Source organism: Bubalus kerabau, chromosome 17, assembly GCF_029407905.1.
Source record: "Bubalus kerabau isolate K-KA32 ecotype Philippines breed swamp buffalo chromosome 17, PCC_UOA_SB_1v2, whole genome shotgun sequence".
Classification (NCBI taxonomy): domain Eukaryota; kingdom Metazoa; phylum Chordata; class Mammalia; order Artiodactyla; family Bovidae; genus Bubalus; species Bubalus kerabau.
Window position 1 is genome coordinate 19,610,099 of NC_073640.1, and position 16,597 is coordinate 19,626,695.

Here is a 16,597-nt window from a genome sequence, read left to right on the forward strand (position 1 = left end):
CATGGTGTCAAGCACTCATGTCACTCATTTTTGACTACCATGTGCCAGGCTTGTCTTCCTCATTGTTTGGAAGGGTAGGGTGAAGTACGGGACCAAGATTAAGAAGGATTTGGGGTGGGGAGTTCATGGGCCATGGCTGCCCCATGCCACATCTAGAGCTCAGCCTGGGGGCCGGGAGGAGAGTCCAGGAAACCTCACCGAAACACCGCCAGGGACCTCAGACCTAAGGAAGAAGAAGCAGACAGACTATGGAAATTACTGCAGAAGAGCCCTTTGGATTTCCTTTTTTTTTTTCCTTATCAAATGTTATTGTGAATTAGCAGCACTCACTCCTGAGCCACAGGGACTATGTCTTTACAGCCTCCATCGTAGCAAACCTTAAGGCTGGAAAGAAAAGCCTTTTATTTGAGAAACGCTGTGGGGGTTTATTACTGAGTCAATGGAGAAAGCAAAAGGAGTCTGTGAGAGGAAATAGTACAAAGACTAGAATATCTTCAGCAAAATAATTGCAAGGCAACATTTCAGGGTAGTTTAATTTCCTACTGCATTTTAATGACCAATATAGAAGATATAAAAATGTCGTTTACAGACAAACTCCAACATTTTGTTTCCCTGGTTGTTCTAATAGATCAAATGGGACATACAATATGATTTTTTTTAATTTTTTCACCAAACACTGTAATCAATCTTTCAAGCTACAGATCTATGTAGTTACCTCTTGTCACACACTCAAAATAGATGTGCCTAGGAAGTGGGAAGAAAAGTCTTTTTCCTTCTGATAACTAGGCAGGAAACCTTTACAAAGTACATCCTTAGGCATTCTCCCATTCTGTTCGTAACCTTTTTTGGAAGTTACAATGTTTTCATTCCCAGGCTCTGAGGTGTACTGATGAGAACACAGGAGGGATGATGAGGGATTTAGGAACTGAGGGTCAGTTTTCTAATCCATGAGCTTCTTCTGCCTCTGCTCATCACTGAGAGCCAGACCCAAGCCCTCCAGGAGGCATGTGCTGGGCAAAGCAGGGAAGCAACCTCCACCCTGGCTCTTCCTGTGTTCCAGGCTCTGGGAGAGGGCAGGGCAGGGCCGGGTTGGGGGTGGGATGGTGGACCAGATCTAACCCCTGAGATGACGGTCCCTGACCCCATAGACACATCTGACTCGTCTCACACAGCCTCCTCTTCCTCTAAAATCAGCTGATGGCGTCCTTTGGAACTCTTATATTCGGACTTTGTTTTCTGCGGCTAGTAACATCGCAAAGGCAGAACCTGGCTTCTCAGCAAGGACTTCAGGCTTATCAAACTCGACTACCTGAAAGTCAGAGAAGAAGAGCTGAAATTGTCAGAAAAAAGCTACCCACCATAAAGCCCAAACACTGAAACCTCTGGAGAGGTGACACCAACTTTCTGTACCTTCCCGTTTTCCATGACCAGGACACGGTCACAGTTGAGGACTGTGTTGAGCCGGTGGGCAATGGTCAACACAGTGCAATCTTTGAAGGCATCTTTGATGGTGTTCTGAACAAGAGTGTCAGTCTTAGAGTCCATGGAGGCAGTGGCTTCATCCAGGAGAATGATCTGTTGGGGAAGGAACGTTGTGAAAGTCACACCAAGCCAAAGCTGTACCTAGAGGGAAACTTACAGTCTTAGCTCAATTCATTAAAAAACAAAAGAAGAAGGGCTGAAAAGTAAGGAGCTACGTATCCATCTCAGAAAGTAAGAAAAAGAGCAAGAGAAAAAAGTCATGTCACACAATCTTTATCTTTCTCAGAGGGAATTGACTTGCTGGAGTAACAAGACTGTCCATTCTTTACTTACCTTTTTATAAATGGTTTATTCTAATCCCACAAACTAGTAGGAAGAAATGCCCCATGATCTTTATCTACTGCGCCTATGAGTCAGCATGAGGCATAATAACGGCACTTGTATTAGTTTCCCGTTTCTGCTGTAACAGAGTCACGCAAATCAGAGGCTCAAAACAGCACATGCTATCTTATACTTACTTCTGGAGGTCAGAAGTCCTAAGGCCAAGGTAGTGTCAGCTCTGCATTCCTTCTGCAAGCTCAGAAGGAGAAATGTTTTTCTTGCCTTCTCCAGCTTCTAGAGGTTGTCTGCATTCCTTAGCTCATGACCCCTTCCTGGTATCACTCTAACCTCTACTTCCATCGTCACTTTCTTTCTGACTCTCTTGCCTCTCTCTTACAAAGACCTGTGTAATTACACTGCGCCTACCAAGGTAATCCAGTGTAATCTTCCCATCTCAAGATCCTTAACTTTAATCACATTTGCAAAGCCCTTTTCCCCAGATAAGGTAACATGTTTGCAGATTCTGAGTATCGGGACATGAGCATCTTTGCTGGGGGTGGGGCATTATTATGCCTGCCACAGTTGCTGCTGCTGCTGCTAAGTCACTTCAGTCATGTCTGACTCTGTGCGACCCCATAGACGGCAGCCCACCAGGCTCCCCTGTCCCTGGGATTCTCCAGGCAAGAACACTGGAGTGGGTTGCCATTTCCTTCTCCAATGCATGAAAGTTGAAAGTGAAAGTGAAGTCGCTCAGTCGTGTCTGACTCTTAGCGACCCCATGGACTGCAGCCCACCAGGCTCCTCCGTCCATGGGATTTTCCAGGCAAGAGTACTGGAGTGGGGTGCCACTGCCTTCTCCGGCCTGCCCCAGTGCTGGTTTGCAAATCAGAGGACTTGATCAGCTCAGCTCTAACTCTGCTTGACTTTGGCTAAATTATATAACTTCCCCAAGCCTCTATTTCATTGTCTGTGAAAGGGGGTTACACCTTATTATGTATGTAAAATGCAAGGACAACCCATCCACCACTCAGCACCGTGTAGGGCCACAGTCAGCAGCGAACGTATATTGGCCCCCTGCCCTGCCGTTAGCATGCTAGAGAGCCCATGTGATGGGTTACGCTTTGATCAGGGTTCAGAAGACACAATTTCTTTTTTTTCCCACTTCAAATTATTGATTTTATTATAAAGTTAAAATTCTACCAAAATATTCTTTAATATAGTAAATAAAAGCCATGTCAATTACCATGTCTAAGGCTGTTCACCTATACCTATCACAGTTTTGTAGTATATCATAAAATACAACTTGGTGGTGATGCTTTAGTCACTTAAGTCGTGTCTGACTCTTGCGACCCCATGGGCTGCAGCCCACCAGGCTCCTCTGTCCACGGGATTTCCCGGGCAAGAATACTGGAGTGGGTTGCCATTTCCTTCTTCAGAGGATCTTCCAGGCCCAGAGATCGAACCCAGGTGTTCTGCATTGCAGGCGGATTCTTTACCACTGAGCCACCAGGGAAGCCCAAATACAACTTAACATTATGGAATAGCCTGAATTTCTTATGGCAGAATTTTCTCTGGGTCACTGAATTTAATTGGAAGATTGTAACAAACTTACACTTAAACACACAGAATACACTTACAATTATCTACCTAGTGTTTAAATACCTTCTTAAGAGTGGACAAAATAGGCAACCACTTATTTGTTTTCATGGTATTTTTTAAAGTCTGGTTGATTGGAGAATGGGGTTTCTAAAGCAGCAGCAATCCTTTCCTTGAAATCAGTAAGCAAAGATGAGTAAGTCACTAAGAAAAATGAGTATAATTTTATAGTCCTCATAGACTGGCATACTGAAGCCCTTTTTCAGTATCCTGGGTACTGTTTATCAGGCCTCAGACTTGTTCAGGGACAAAGGGGAAATGTTGAGAGGCTGATTTCTCAAACCCAAACCACTTAGGAGGACAGAAAGAATAGCTAAGCAAGCCCTCCCGGGGAGAGGCCCAGGGGAGGCAGGTGCTATTGCTGTAAATAGCTGTTATTTTTCAATTTTTACCCTTCACAACTTTGTCTTAAGAAAAGTGATCGGTTTTTAAATGGACCAATTCCTCTCTCTTTGCTGAAAGACAAGCACGTGGCTCTGTCCCCTGGATTGAGCGGCGCTGCAGGGAATATAAAAAATGTGACCGATCCATTTCCTGTGCTGCTTCCTTACTTTTGAATCACGGAGAAGCGCTCGGGCCATACAAAGCAGCTGACGTTCCCCTACTGAGAAGTTTTCTCCGTTTTCTGTGACTTCTGCCTGTAATTTTTCCGGGAGTTTCATTATCTATAAAACACAGAGAATGCCATATCTGTACTGATGATCTATAAAATTGTCCTGCATCCGCTATATTGATGGCCCCCTTCTCTTGCATTTATCAGCTGGCTTTATTTTACTGCAGAAAAGAAAGCGCAAGACAACAATCATTTCAATATTGCGAACAGGCACCAGGGAGAGACCAAGGAGTAGGCAGACATTAATAATTTAAAATCACAGCGTGATTCATAGAACCCCATAGACACCTTGCCAAAAGAGTACAAATGATGCACAGAGGGCTCCAGAGAAACACAAACAACTGTAAATGGCTTTCAGCGTCCCTGTTTCCACGGATAAAATAGAGATGGGGTGGGTGTTTTCTGGTCATCAAGGAAAGGTAAGACAGAGTCTGATTTATTTAGCATTTTAAGTCAAAGCGGCTTTGGGAGATGCTCACCTTGGTCCCAAGTCCCGGGGAAAAATTCCCTCTGGGCTGCAGAAGTGCCCATGCTCACCTGCTGACCCAGCCACAGCTCATACAGGACAGGGCCACGTCTCACAGATGGTTCATTCCACACCATACCCTGCACCTTCCCAGAGCTTATCTGTTTCAGTAAGCAAATGAGGCTACTGGCACTTCCTCTGCTCTAGAGTCAGATGGCCTTAAGTTCAAGTCTCCATTCTGCCACTCAGAGCTTACTACCCTGAGTCTTAAGTGCTGCATCTCTAAAAGTGAGGGTAGGAGTACCAACCTCAGAGGGTTGTGATCAGGACTAACTGAGATACTGCAGGTAGCGCTCTTGACTCTATTTAGGCCATTGAACTGGCCTAATAAATAGTCTATTGCAGCTCTTAACAAGGAGTGATAAGGATCAACATATGTGGTGCCAGCAAACAACTAGCCAAATTTAAACCTGGACCAGGTATTTGGGGCACTGGGGCTAGGAAATGGACACGTCCCGGACAGCCCCAGTGACCTACTGTGTCTCTCATGAATGTTCTCTCCAGAACCTGCCAGAGCATCTCATCACTGTGACTCTCAAACGGGTCCAAGTTGTACCTGCAGTGAAGGAAAGGAGAGGAAGCTGAATTTCTGAGGATGAGCGGATGGAAGAGCATATTTTCCACAGCACGAGGGGAAGAGCAGAGGTGGTAAGTGGTGACGCCGCGGCAACAAGGGCAGTGCTTAGCCTGGGACAGTGGTTCATGAAATACAAACCTCAGGCCGAGAGACTACAGACCCATGACTCTGGGATGGAGCAGAGACCACACCAAGGTGGGCAGACTGCCGCCAAGCGAGGCACCAAGGAGACACATTCGGTCCTCTCGGTGGCTGTGTGCAGAACAGCAGGTCTGACCTCGTGCAGAGTCTTGGCAGAGAGAGGGAGCAAGCAATTCCACTCACTGGTGCATTCACTCTGCCTTGAGAGGCAAAGCTTTGTCAGCAGCTTCAGGGCCTCACAGAGGGTGAGCGTCTCACGTGCAGGGTGTGAGTCTGGTGTTTCAAGACACGGAATGTCCTTCTTTTTACACAACTCTCAATATGGCCCCCTACTTCAGCTGGAACTCAGTCAGCAAAAGGTCCCTCTTGTTAGAAGGGCAACCGCTGCACTGGGCTAAATGAGAAACTGTGGTTTTCCCCTGTGCCTTGCCAACAGATCCTGAACCCTGTAGAGGTTGCGATGGCCCTACTTTTCTTGTACTTGAGCAGCTTCTGTTCACTTCTCTCTCTCTTTTAATATTTATTTGTTCATTTGGCTGTGTCAGGTCTTCTCTCTAGTTGTGGCTCACAGGCCCCAGAGCAAGTGGGCTTAGTGGCTCTGCAGCCTGTGGGATCTTAGTTCCCCAACCGGGGATGTAACCTGAGTCCCCTGCATTGCAAGGCACAGTCTTAACCGCTGGACCACCAGGTGAGTGCCTCTGTTCACTTCTTAGTGGGAATGAATTGACGTGCTTCCAAAGGACGGCTACATATGTAGAATAACCGTTTATTGTATTGTGCAAACTGGGGTAATTTAGGCCATGGCTAAACCTGATAGAATCCTGGACAGGCATCCCAGAGTCAACCGGGATGTCTGCTCACCCTGCACATAGCATCTTGCTTATTTGTAATGCAGTTTATGAAACACAGGTTTCAGGGCCTTGGTCCTCAGCTCCCCCAAAGCTTGTGAACATCTCAGGACATGACTTCCCTCAGATAGAACAACCCCAGGCCAGCCACCGTGTGACAACTTCTCAAAGCTCTTGTTACTCTGATTTCACTATCCAAAAATAGGGATGCACAGCGATCAAAAACAGCTACCTTACTGTACCTACAAACAGGACAGGATCCTGGGGGATCACAGTCAGCCTGGTTCTGAGGTCTTCCAAATCAACAGTGCAGATATCCACGCCATCAATGAGGATCGTGCCACCAGCGGGCTCCACCAGACGAAACAAAGCCATTCCTAAGGATGACTTGCCTGGGAACAATAAATGTAGAAGCAGCAAATCTCACATAAGTTTGCATTGCATCATATCTGAGTATCTGTCTAATCAAGTGAATTTTTAATGCAGTGAAAATGGCTCTGTGCGGATGAGTGTACAGACAGAAGTCCCACTCTGCAGGGGTGATTGACTGCCCTAACACTATTACCCTGCCCATCCCTGCAGGGCTGTTAGCGCGTGACTCATCTTCTGGGCCTCGTCTCAACAGAATGATTCTCACTTAATTAATTCAAAAACTGATGTGTGTTTACTTCCAACTGCATACACACCCATTCAACCTGAAATCCCAATTTACAATAAAGACATTTCAGGAAAAAAACAGCCAATCCGCCACACACACACATCACCCTCTGGCGTGATATAACTAGCACACCCAGTGGAAATGCAAAGAAAACAACCTGCAAAAGACGCGATCAGAGCTGGTCCTCACCAGAACCTGTTCTTCCAACGATCCCAACTGTCTGCCCACTTTGGATGTTCAAGTTCAGCCCATTGAGAACAAGGGGAGAATCGTCTCTGTATCTCATCTGATAGTCTCTGAATGTTATCTCCCCGTAGCTGGGCCAGTCGTGGGGACAGGTCCCCACCTTGAGGCGGTGAGTGCGTTCCGGAACACAGGTCTGAAAAGCAGAATAACAAATGGCAGGTTAATAGTCATTTGCTTTCCCATTCATTTCACTCATTCATTCATGCATTCATTCACACAGTTCTAGGTACTGGTATTCATGATGGTGAACTAGACCAAAAAGGATACTGCACTGCAGAAACTCACACTGCAATGGGGAACTCAGATAATAAAACAAGAAAAGAAGTGAGAAATGAAGACAGTTAAAGAGACTATTGCTGTAGAATACAGAGTATGTGTGGTGAAAGGGGTAGAAGTGAAAGTAACGGTGTTGAGGAAGGCATCTGTGAGGATGTGACATTCAAGGTGAGACCTGGAATGCTGAGACAGTGCCAACCGTGAGAAGATGCGTTCCAGACAGAGAGCTGCTAGTACAAAGGCCCTGGGGCCAGAAAAAGCTCAAGGACTTTGAGAAATAGAAAGAAAAGTTGTAGGGCCAGGGCTTAGTGAATAGAGGGATGAATAAATATAAGGAGCAGTGCATACTGGTCCTTGTGAGCCTCAGCACGTGTCAGCATTATGAGCAATCCAGACCAAGCCTTGAGAGATTTGCAGAATTCAGTCAGACACAATTTCATTATCTGCTAGAGTCACTGCGGTGTTAGAAGTAGGAAGCACAGCATGTCAAGCTCAGAGTTACATGGAAAAGGAATTAAAGTTTCTTAAGAGCCCAAGAAATGCAAAGTCTAATTAAGCAGTGAAGCAACGTGACTGCATTACAAGACTAACCCCTCCTCTGAATTATAAAGTCCCTGTTAACCAGGGAGAAATAAGGCTCCCATGATCCCCATTAGGGTGGCTGACCAGCTCAAATTGCTGGTCAATAGGCAACCACAATTAGCTGAGAAAATAATAGTATTCCTAGACAGTGAGTATTTTTAACCCCTAGAAGATTTAGAATTAGTAATAATAGTATTTAAGAGAAGCAAAATTATAATGGTAATATTTTTAGTTTATGAACTCTGCATACTTGGTGTTTTAACTATTCATAATGTTAACAACATTCAGACTGTGATTCTAAATTAAAATGTATAATTGAATAACTTATTTTAACATGGTTTTAGGTTTAAAAACTTACTGTTTATATACTGCATTGGGATTGTTATGAGAACTTAAAGCTCTCCATATTTATAAGTTTAATTTATTAGATTTATATAACCTCAGGAAGGTTTGTTTGTTGAATCAGATTATCGAGGTACTTAAAAAGGAAACGGAATATATTAAATTTTAAAATGCAGTTTAAAATGTTTTAAAGTGTTTAATTAAGTTTGCAAATGGGGCCAAATGCTGTTCAAAGGCCCTTAAAAGTGATTGCTTGAATTGGCAAGACTGCTTTTCAAAGAACAGCAGGATTTGTAAGGGGAACAGAAAAAGCTTTTAAAGAAGAGTTAGACTAGATTTTTAAATTTAGTCAGCCAAATATTAATTTTTAGAAACTAAAGTAAGCCACTGAATTCTCTTTTCTGGGTACAGAAACCCCTTGAGGAAATATTTTTAAAAAGAACCTCTCCCTCAGCATTAAGGACTTTAGAGTATATAAATACGGATGTTAAGAATATGCACACGTGAAAAAGGAGCAAATGCCTAAGTTCTGCCAGAGTTAACTGGCTTCTCCTCTGGGCCCAATTTCTTACCGAAATGTACTCCCTGAGCAGCTCCACGGAGGTGAACTTGGCCTGGGTCTCGGTCCCCGTTCGCACACACACTTGGAGCAGCCCGCTTAGCTACGGAGGGGGAACAAGCGACCGCAGTCAGAGCCCTTTCCGCCTTCAGGGGCAGCTGTGAGTCACCCTCCGGTCTCACTCAGGACCACACAAAAATAGGCCTCCGCTCCCAGCCAAGGGTCCAGATGTAAAGACACTCCTGTTGGGGTGTTTTGCCTTAAACACTTCCTTTGTATGTAGAAACAAATGGTAATTACATCCTCCCTGGCACTCCAGATGGTCAGAGTCAACCCACCACAGCATCGCTCCAGCACAGATCTCTTGGTTGGAGCGGTGGGGAATTCCTGTAAGCAGAAGTTCTCCAGGGGGCCTCTGCACTGCTGGGTGCCCACCCCTTGAAGCCACTTTGTGGGGTCCTGCACCTCTGTGCCCTCCCCGATTACCCCGCCTGCAGCCAGAAAGCCCCAATCACCACAGATGGCAGAAGAGGAAGAAAACCATCAAGCCCTCAGCCTGCTTCAGACATGAGAGAATCTAGCCTTAGACCATGGCCTGCTAAGGACACCCGTCTTAGGCCAGGATCCCCCAGAAGCCAACCCTGAGATTTGAGGGCAGGCACGTACTGGGCAGGTTGGATGGTGGTTCCCCCACAGGTATGCCCTAGCCAAATCCCTGGTCCTTCAGCCTGAAGCTCTCTTCCCTCTGTCTTCCCTTGGCTCCTTCTTTGTCAAGTTCAGATATCAGCCCACAAGTCACCTCCTGGCAGAGACCTTCCTTGACTCTATGGGGTCTCATGCGGCTTCCCCACTGACAGCCAGTTACCCTGCTTCATTATCTTCATAACAGTTCAACAGTTTCTGAAGTCTTATTTATTTACTTGCACGCTTATTTATCCCATCCCACTAGAATGTAAGCTCATGAGTGCATGGACTTGCCCAGCTTGTTCACAGCTGAACCCACAGCAGCCAGCATGGTTCCAGCTCCTGGCAGGTGCTCAGTGGACATCTGGTGAGTGAGTGAACGATTCCTGCTCTTGAGAAAGGCACATACATTTTTGTTGTTGTTGTTGTTAAATTTAAGGGTATCAGCAAATGAACTTAGGTACAACAGAAAGAGATGAGCTCATGGTTGCCGAGGGAGAAGGAAGTGGGGAAGGGATAGTTAGAGAGTTGGAATGGACATGTACATACTGCTATATTCAAAATGGACAGTCAACAAGGATCCACTGTATAGCACATGGAACTCTGCTCAATGTTACGTGGCAACCTGGATGGGAGGCGAGTTTGGGGAAGAATGGATGCATGCATATATATGGCTAAGTCCCTTCGCTGTTCACCTGTAAAGATCTCAACATTGTAAATTGTCTATACTCCAATACAAAATAAAAAGTTAAAAAAAAAATTCAAGGGTATCAGCTCTTCAAGGCCCCAGGCAGCACTCCACAGGGTTAGAATCCCCTTGTCAGCACAGTGCTGGCCCCAGGAAGTGTTTGTTCTCTCCATGATGTTATGTGATATTACTTTGCATTTGCTTTCTGCTCTGTGGGACTTCACAACAAATTCTCATCCATCTAGGAGTCGCCTCTGTTCTCAAGGGAAGCTCTGTCAGCTGGATTTTCTGTATTCTCCAAAGGGGGCTAATGCTCAAGAAAGCCAGTTGCAAGAAACATGTCCCCTAGATCTTGATGTGGGCAAGTTCTCCAGCCTTACAGGCATGTTTGAAAACAGTCTCACAGAAAGCTGGTGATATCTTCCAAGAGCATGACCTCAGTTGAGGAAAGCTGAGACAAGTACAGGAATCTAGTCGACATCATCTGTTTAATACTTTACTAGGCAACAACAAATAAGATCAGCCATCAATGAGGGAAACTACCTACCCAAGGAAAATCCATTTTCCTCGCTTAACATAGTGTCCTGAGCATATGTTTTTGTTCCTCCTCTTTTCCAAAGTATTATTAAAATGATGGTAGAGAGACTTCAAAAAGGAATGGACCATGAACAGCAAGCAGGAGCTTGGGAAGAGGTATTGAATGAGAGTTACAAGTTTCTGGAAGATGGAAAGAGGATGAAAGCCTTTTGATAGGATAGAGGCAGAGTGTGCTGCAGGGGCTTCCAGAGTGTTCTATGTAGCAGAATTCAGAGAGGCTCCAGGTGTGAGGGGCCCTCAAAGACTGACTGAGAGATGGTGCCTTGACAAAACTCCTGTTGGACCCATTTCTTCCCCTTCCTCATCTTCCTCCCAGCTGGACACTACCCCTAGGCCAACACACACACACACACACACACAGAGGCTTCTTTAAAGAAACTGAATAAATTATTTGGGGATAAATGGGGCTCCTAGATAAAGCCCCTCTAAAACTAGCTTTTGTGTGCCTGGAGGCCTGCTCCCTGGCTGCTTTCCTGAAGTGAAGCAGCCTGTGGACAAGTCCAACCCACCCATCCACAGTCATAAAACCTCCTATCAGGAGAGACCTAGTGAAGCATACACAAAGAAGAGGAAACCCTGAAAACCCAACATAGATTCTCATACTTAAACACAAAAGGATGAAGGGACATATGAACAAAACCAATGCAGGGAAGAGCAAGAACCAGATAACAAACAGAACTAGATAAACAAACAAACAAAAAGCCTGACCCTGGAAAACAGCAGATATCAGTCAAAGAAAAGAGGAGAGTTTAAGAAAGGCAGAGTTCAGAGTTTAATCTGATCAATATCCTCAGAGAGCTATAAAATACATGTTTAAAGATGATTCTTTTAAAAACTCAGAGGCTAAGAAAGAGTATGTGAAAATTAAGTATGCAAAGAATGGCTGAATGACAAAGCAAAGGAAAATTCCCAGAATAAAAATAAAAAGACAAGAACAGGGAGACTTTGAGATGAAAGAAAGGAAACACAGAGTGCTGATGCAAGAAATCCAATATTCAAGCAATGTGAGTCACAGGACGAGAAAACAAAGGGAAAGGAGACAAAGACAGTATCAACAGGAGGAAAAGAGTCAGGGAGGGAAAGCAGGAATTTGTCCGCTTGAAGAGAGACTTGACTTTATTCTCTTCCCAGCCTGAACAGAATTAATGGAAACAGACCACCACTCAGATTTGTCGTCCTAGAATGTCAGAGCACTGGGGTAAAGACTGCATAGGAAGGGCTTCCAAAGAGAGAAATGTGAGGCACGTAGCCTGTGTCTACTCTATGTAAACTCAGATGGGTATCAGACCCAGATGGGGGTTCAAATCCTGACTCTCACACATGCAGGTGTGTGATCCTGGCAAGTCTTCCTGGGCCTAGGTCTCCTCACCTGTAAAATGGGGATTACAGCATGCCTACCTCATGGATTATTGTGAAGATAAATGAGTTAATTTATGTAAAGGATTTAAAACAGTGCCAAAAATAGCATGTGTTTCCCTATTATCATTATCATTCCTTATTACTATTATTTCCATATTGTTGTTATTTTTCAAAAGAAAAACACCAAAGCAACTCAAAAGAGAAGTCAGTAATTATTTGTCACGGACATCATGGTTGCCTCTCCAGTATTCCCTTCCCTCTTCCCATTGTGGGGCAGCTGTGTGACTTGGGGCAGGATGGAGCGTGACTCCCTCCCTTGGCCTAAGCCAATCATCTCAATCCCATCAGTTCATGAATTATCAATAGTTCTGGGATGCCTAAATTAATCCAGTAAGAGTAAAGCAAGGGCTTTTGTTCAGTGGCTGGAGCAGGAAAGACTTTGCTCCTGCTTTCTTCCTGCTAGAGCCTCTAGAGGCTGCCAGCCACCATTGTACAACCATGAAGGAAGTCATTATAGGAAGATAAAGCCAGGGGCCATGATCCAACTGCACCTGAAGCCCATACAGCTGCCAGACCTTTTAACCATGTGAGCTGCTGCAAGCCTTCTTTATTATTTAAGCCCATTTGAGTTAGGTTTTCTGTTATGTCCACCCTCCCTGATACACTCTATGCCAGAGCCTCCAGGCCAAGCCCAGCCTTACACTAGCTGTTACCTGGATGATGTAAGACAATGACAAGCCTTTGGAAGAAGCACTGATAGCGGAGAAACTCAGGGTCACCAACAAGGCCACAATGAAGGTGACGATGTTCATGAGGACATCCATTCTTAGAGCAAACCACCTGAGAGCGCAGTTAAAGTACAGGAGATGGCTGCAGTTTTCATCATTCAGCATCTTGAACCTAACATTAAGAGATGAGACAAAGCAGGAGGTCGGGTTGTGCTTCCATAGACTTAGGGTTAGGGCTACCAGGGAAGTAGGGCAAGAGGAATTTTTAATCAAAGGCCAACACATTAGTACATAGGAATCTCTTACAAAGATTAGCATAGATCCAGACTCTAAAATCTGCCACCATAAGCATCTTTGATTTGCACGTATTTTGAGAAATCCCAGGTGGCAACAGAGTATGGTGCTGAGTGGGCTCTTTCTGTCTTTCCCAGAACTGGCAGCTGGAACCCATAGCTGAGAACAAAAGGGGCTGGGAACCTCATGTTCAACCTTCAAAGGACCCTTGTCTTCAGGTTAGCCGTCCCCCAAAGGCCCAGTGGAAATGACTGTTGACCCCTTTGATCTATAAAGGGGGTGGGGGAATGCAGAGGGAATCTCAGTGTTTGTGATGGTAGGGAAAGGAAGAGAGAGCGCTGGACTGGTTCTCCTCCCCATTTCAGGCAAAGAAGATTAGAGGCAATTGCTTATAAAGCTGGATGGAAAAAGAGTAAGCTGACATCTTGCACTCCTGCTGCATGTCTCCTGGGCTAAAGAGGAGAGGGGGCACCGGGCAGAGCGACAGAGCAATAACACAGCTAGGGGCTGGGGAAGACCCATCCCTGGAGTTGTTCATTCCCCAGATGTGTGGGAGATGGTCCTGCCCATTCCTGCAGTACCTACAGTGGGGGTTCAGAGGGAAGGTGGCATGTGGGGCTGCAATCTTGATGCCACACTGATTGACATGAAGCAAGAGGTCCCACATCAAAGGAAAGCAGTGAGGCTGCCAGGCGGAGCTCACAGAAGAACAAAGTAGAGCCCATGGGCAGTGTCCAGCAGAGTGGCTGGGGACCTGGGTCCTGGCGGGGGCTCTCCCGTGCCACGCCACATCTGCATGAGGAGCTGGATCAGCAGAAATGAGCAGCAGAAATAGACAGTGGTCACCTGAGAGTGTTCCTTCCCCTACTCCCCGACTCCATCTCCTTGCACCAGCCTCAGATAACCAGGCTCAGAGAAAAGGGAGGGGGTGTTTAATACAACAGACCAGGTGCTTCCTAACAGCTACCCTGCCCCCTTGCCCGAGACATATGGCAACACAGCATGACTGCTCCAATTCTCTGAGCAGATGCCCAGGGGGCGGGGGTGTGTGCGCTATGATTTGTGTACATTTAAGAGAGTAATTTTAACGGAACTGAGCTAAACAGACCAGAAGGGACATCAATCACAATTGCCACTAAAGGTTCCCCTGACCTCCTGGGAAAGGGGCTTCTTCAGAACAACTGATAAAAGAAATTATTGGTAAAATTGAAAACCATTCGATGTTTAAACCCCTAGGAGTTGAGATTCCTGCACTGGCAGAGTCCTGACGTCCTCAGGCGCTGCTGCTCATCCTGTTCTAAACCTCCTCCAAGGGTTCTGGCCTGAAACACCTCTGAGCACCCAGGCTGGCCCTCTCTGTTTCCACTCTGACTTACTTTCCTCAGTTAAAATATTCTTCCAAACACCATGATGTTTTTACCATGTCGCTGAAAAGCCTACAAATTCAACTGACAGCTTGAGTGACTTAGGAGCCATCTGTGGCCTTCTCTGTGTGCTTGGTTAGGTTGTGCAGAAACAGAACCACTGGCTGGGGTCAAATTGGAATTTGACCTCAAACCCTTTTTTAGTGCTGCAGCGTTTTTGTCTGGTTGCAAAAGCAACTCAGGTCAGAAGCCCAAGCCCTCTGGAAAGTCCATGACTGAAAAGAATGGATTAAGACGGCAGAGCCCATCAATACTGTGGAGGCTCAGCTCGCCTATAGGATTGTTCTGGAAACCTTGGAGGACAATCTGCTGGAAGACAAGGCTTGAATCTGTTGCTTGTTGAGAGCTGACGAATGGCCCATGACTAAGACACTGGAAGGGGGTGCATTGCAGGGCCCTTGACAAATGATGTTCAGGTCAAACCAGTAACAAGGCTAGCTGCTGACTGAAGTAAAGACAGGCTGGAGTGCCAGGTCTACACTGAGGTTGTGGGTGGCAGGGAGAAAGAGATGCAACCTATGAAGTGTACATTAAGCTTTTAAGAAAGGATGGGGGTGGAATAAGAACATCTGTCGGGCAGAAACACTATAGATTCATCAAATTCCATTTTTACAGCTGGACTACATTTCCCAGCCTCCTTTGCAGTTAGCCGCACCCATGTGACTGAAATCCGGCCAGTGAGTGTACATAAATTATAAGCACCTTCATTGGGGTCCTCCACTCACATCTCTGCTCTTACCTTCCAATTAGACCAGAGGAGCTGTGAGATGGAGAGAGACTGTGTGCTTGAGTACGGAGCAGAATCGCCGACCCCTGCCCCATGGACCCTTGTTCACTTACGACTTGAGGAAGAATAAACATGTGTTGGGTTAGCCCCTAAAATTTAGAGCTGTTTGTTACCACAGTGAGCCTACTGTGACTGATAACACAGTGATAACATATGATTATATGATGTTTTAGAAGTTTGGAGCTGGACGACTCCAGAGAAATTTATTAACCTAGTCCTGGCATCTTGAAAAAAAGAAAACTGGTCCATCTATTAAATGAGATGTAATGTGGCCTTTTGGGCTTCCCTGGTGGCTCAGCTGGTAAAGAATCCGCCGGCAATGTGGGAGACCTGGGTTTGATCCCTGGGTTGGGAAGATCCCCTGGAGAAGGGAAAAGCTACCCACTCCAGTATTCTGGCCTGGAGAAATCCATGGACTGTATAGTCCACGGGGTTGCAAAGAGTCGGACACGACTGAGCGACTTTCACTTTCAGAATGACCTTTACAAGGAATATGTAATAACATGAAAAAACTGCTATTTAAAAATAAAACAAGACAAAAATGACTCTAAATGCTTCAGAAATAGAAAAACAGAAAAGATTGGAAGGAAATACACAAAAATATTACTAGGATTTGGGTTGCAGGCCTATGGGTGATTTTTGTTGCCGTCGTTGTTTTCTCCTATTTTCCTGACCTGAAAACATTCTACTTTTAAAGAGGAAAAATAAAACACATAAAGCGCCATGGTAAGCTTGTCATTGGATGAATTTGAGTGTTTGGGGGCCTCGGACATTGGGGAAAAAGGCTTAGTGCATGAGGGGCTCCCCCTCCATTCTACCAGCTCTCCATCCGGCCTGTCCCCATCCCTCAGACGTCCCTCCTCAGAGCCAGGCCAGCAGGGAGCAGAAGCCCGGGGGCAGCCCAGCACAGGACTCACTTGCTAACGCAGTCTTCCCTCCTGTTGTAGGCGTGGATGGTTCCCAGGCCCTGCATGGATGAGGTGATGTGGGAGAACCAGGGGGACCGGCTGATGTTCTCCACCTTCTTGAGCTCCTGGATTCCTCTGTGGAAGACGCTGCAGGGAGACCACGAGAGCCCCAGATAGGGTTTCCCAGGGCTCCCCTTGGCTCACTCAAACCCAACTGGGCGCTCAAGACAGATGTTCGGTGCCAGTGCCACTGAACGAGGGAGGAGGGGCTGGCCCGCTGTTCTCCTCTGGGAGCAGCCAT

General features: G+C 45.9%; 1 protein-coding gene across 5 annotated transcripts in view; it reads right to left on the bottom strand.

Moving 5' to 3' along the window:
- Positions 1-519: 519 nt before the first annotated feature.
- The window catches only part of ABCC12 (ATP binding cassette subfamily C member 12), a 61,713-nt gene continuing 45,635 nt past the window's right edge, over positions 520-16,597 (bottom strand). For 2 of the 5 annotated variants that reach the window (XM_055551874.1, XM_055551871.1), the window contains 9 exons: positions 16,306-16,443; positions 12,869-13,055; positions 8,841-8,930; positions 7,012-7,201; positions 6,397-6,556; positions 5,076-5,154; positions 4,011-4,124; positions 1,411-1,575; positions 520-1,309 (listed from right to left, as the gene is read on the bottom strand). In XM_055551874.1, coding sequence (XP_055407849.1) covers positions 1,217-1,309; positions 1,411-1,575; positions 4,011-4,124; positions 5,076-5,154; positions 6,397-6,556; positions 7,012-7,201; positions 8,841-8,930; positions 12,869-13,055; positions 16,306-16,443 — 1,216 coding nt within the window. In that variant the 3' untranslated portion in view covers positions 520-1,216. Of the gene's footprint in view, positions 1,310-1,401; positions 1,576-2,000; positions 2,220-4,010; positions 4,125-5,075; positions 5,155-6,396; positions 6,557-7,011; positions 7,202-8,840; positions 8,931-12,868; positions 13,056-16,305; positions 16,444-16,597 lie in introns of those variants that run through there. The other 3 variants (XM_055551873.1, XM_055551872.1, XR_008703884.1) reach the window with 2 other exon arrangements.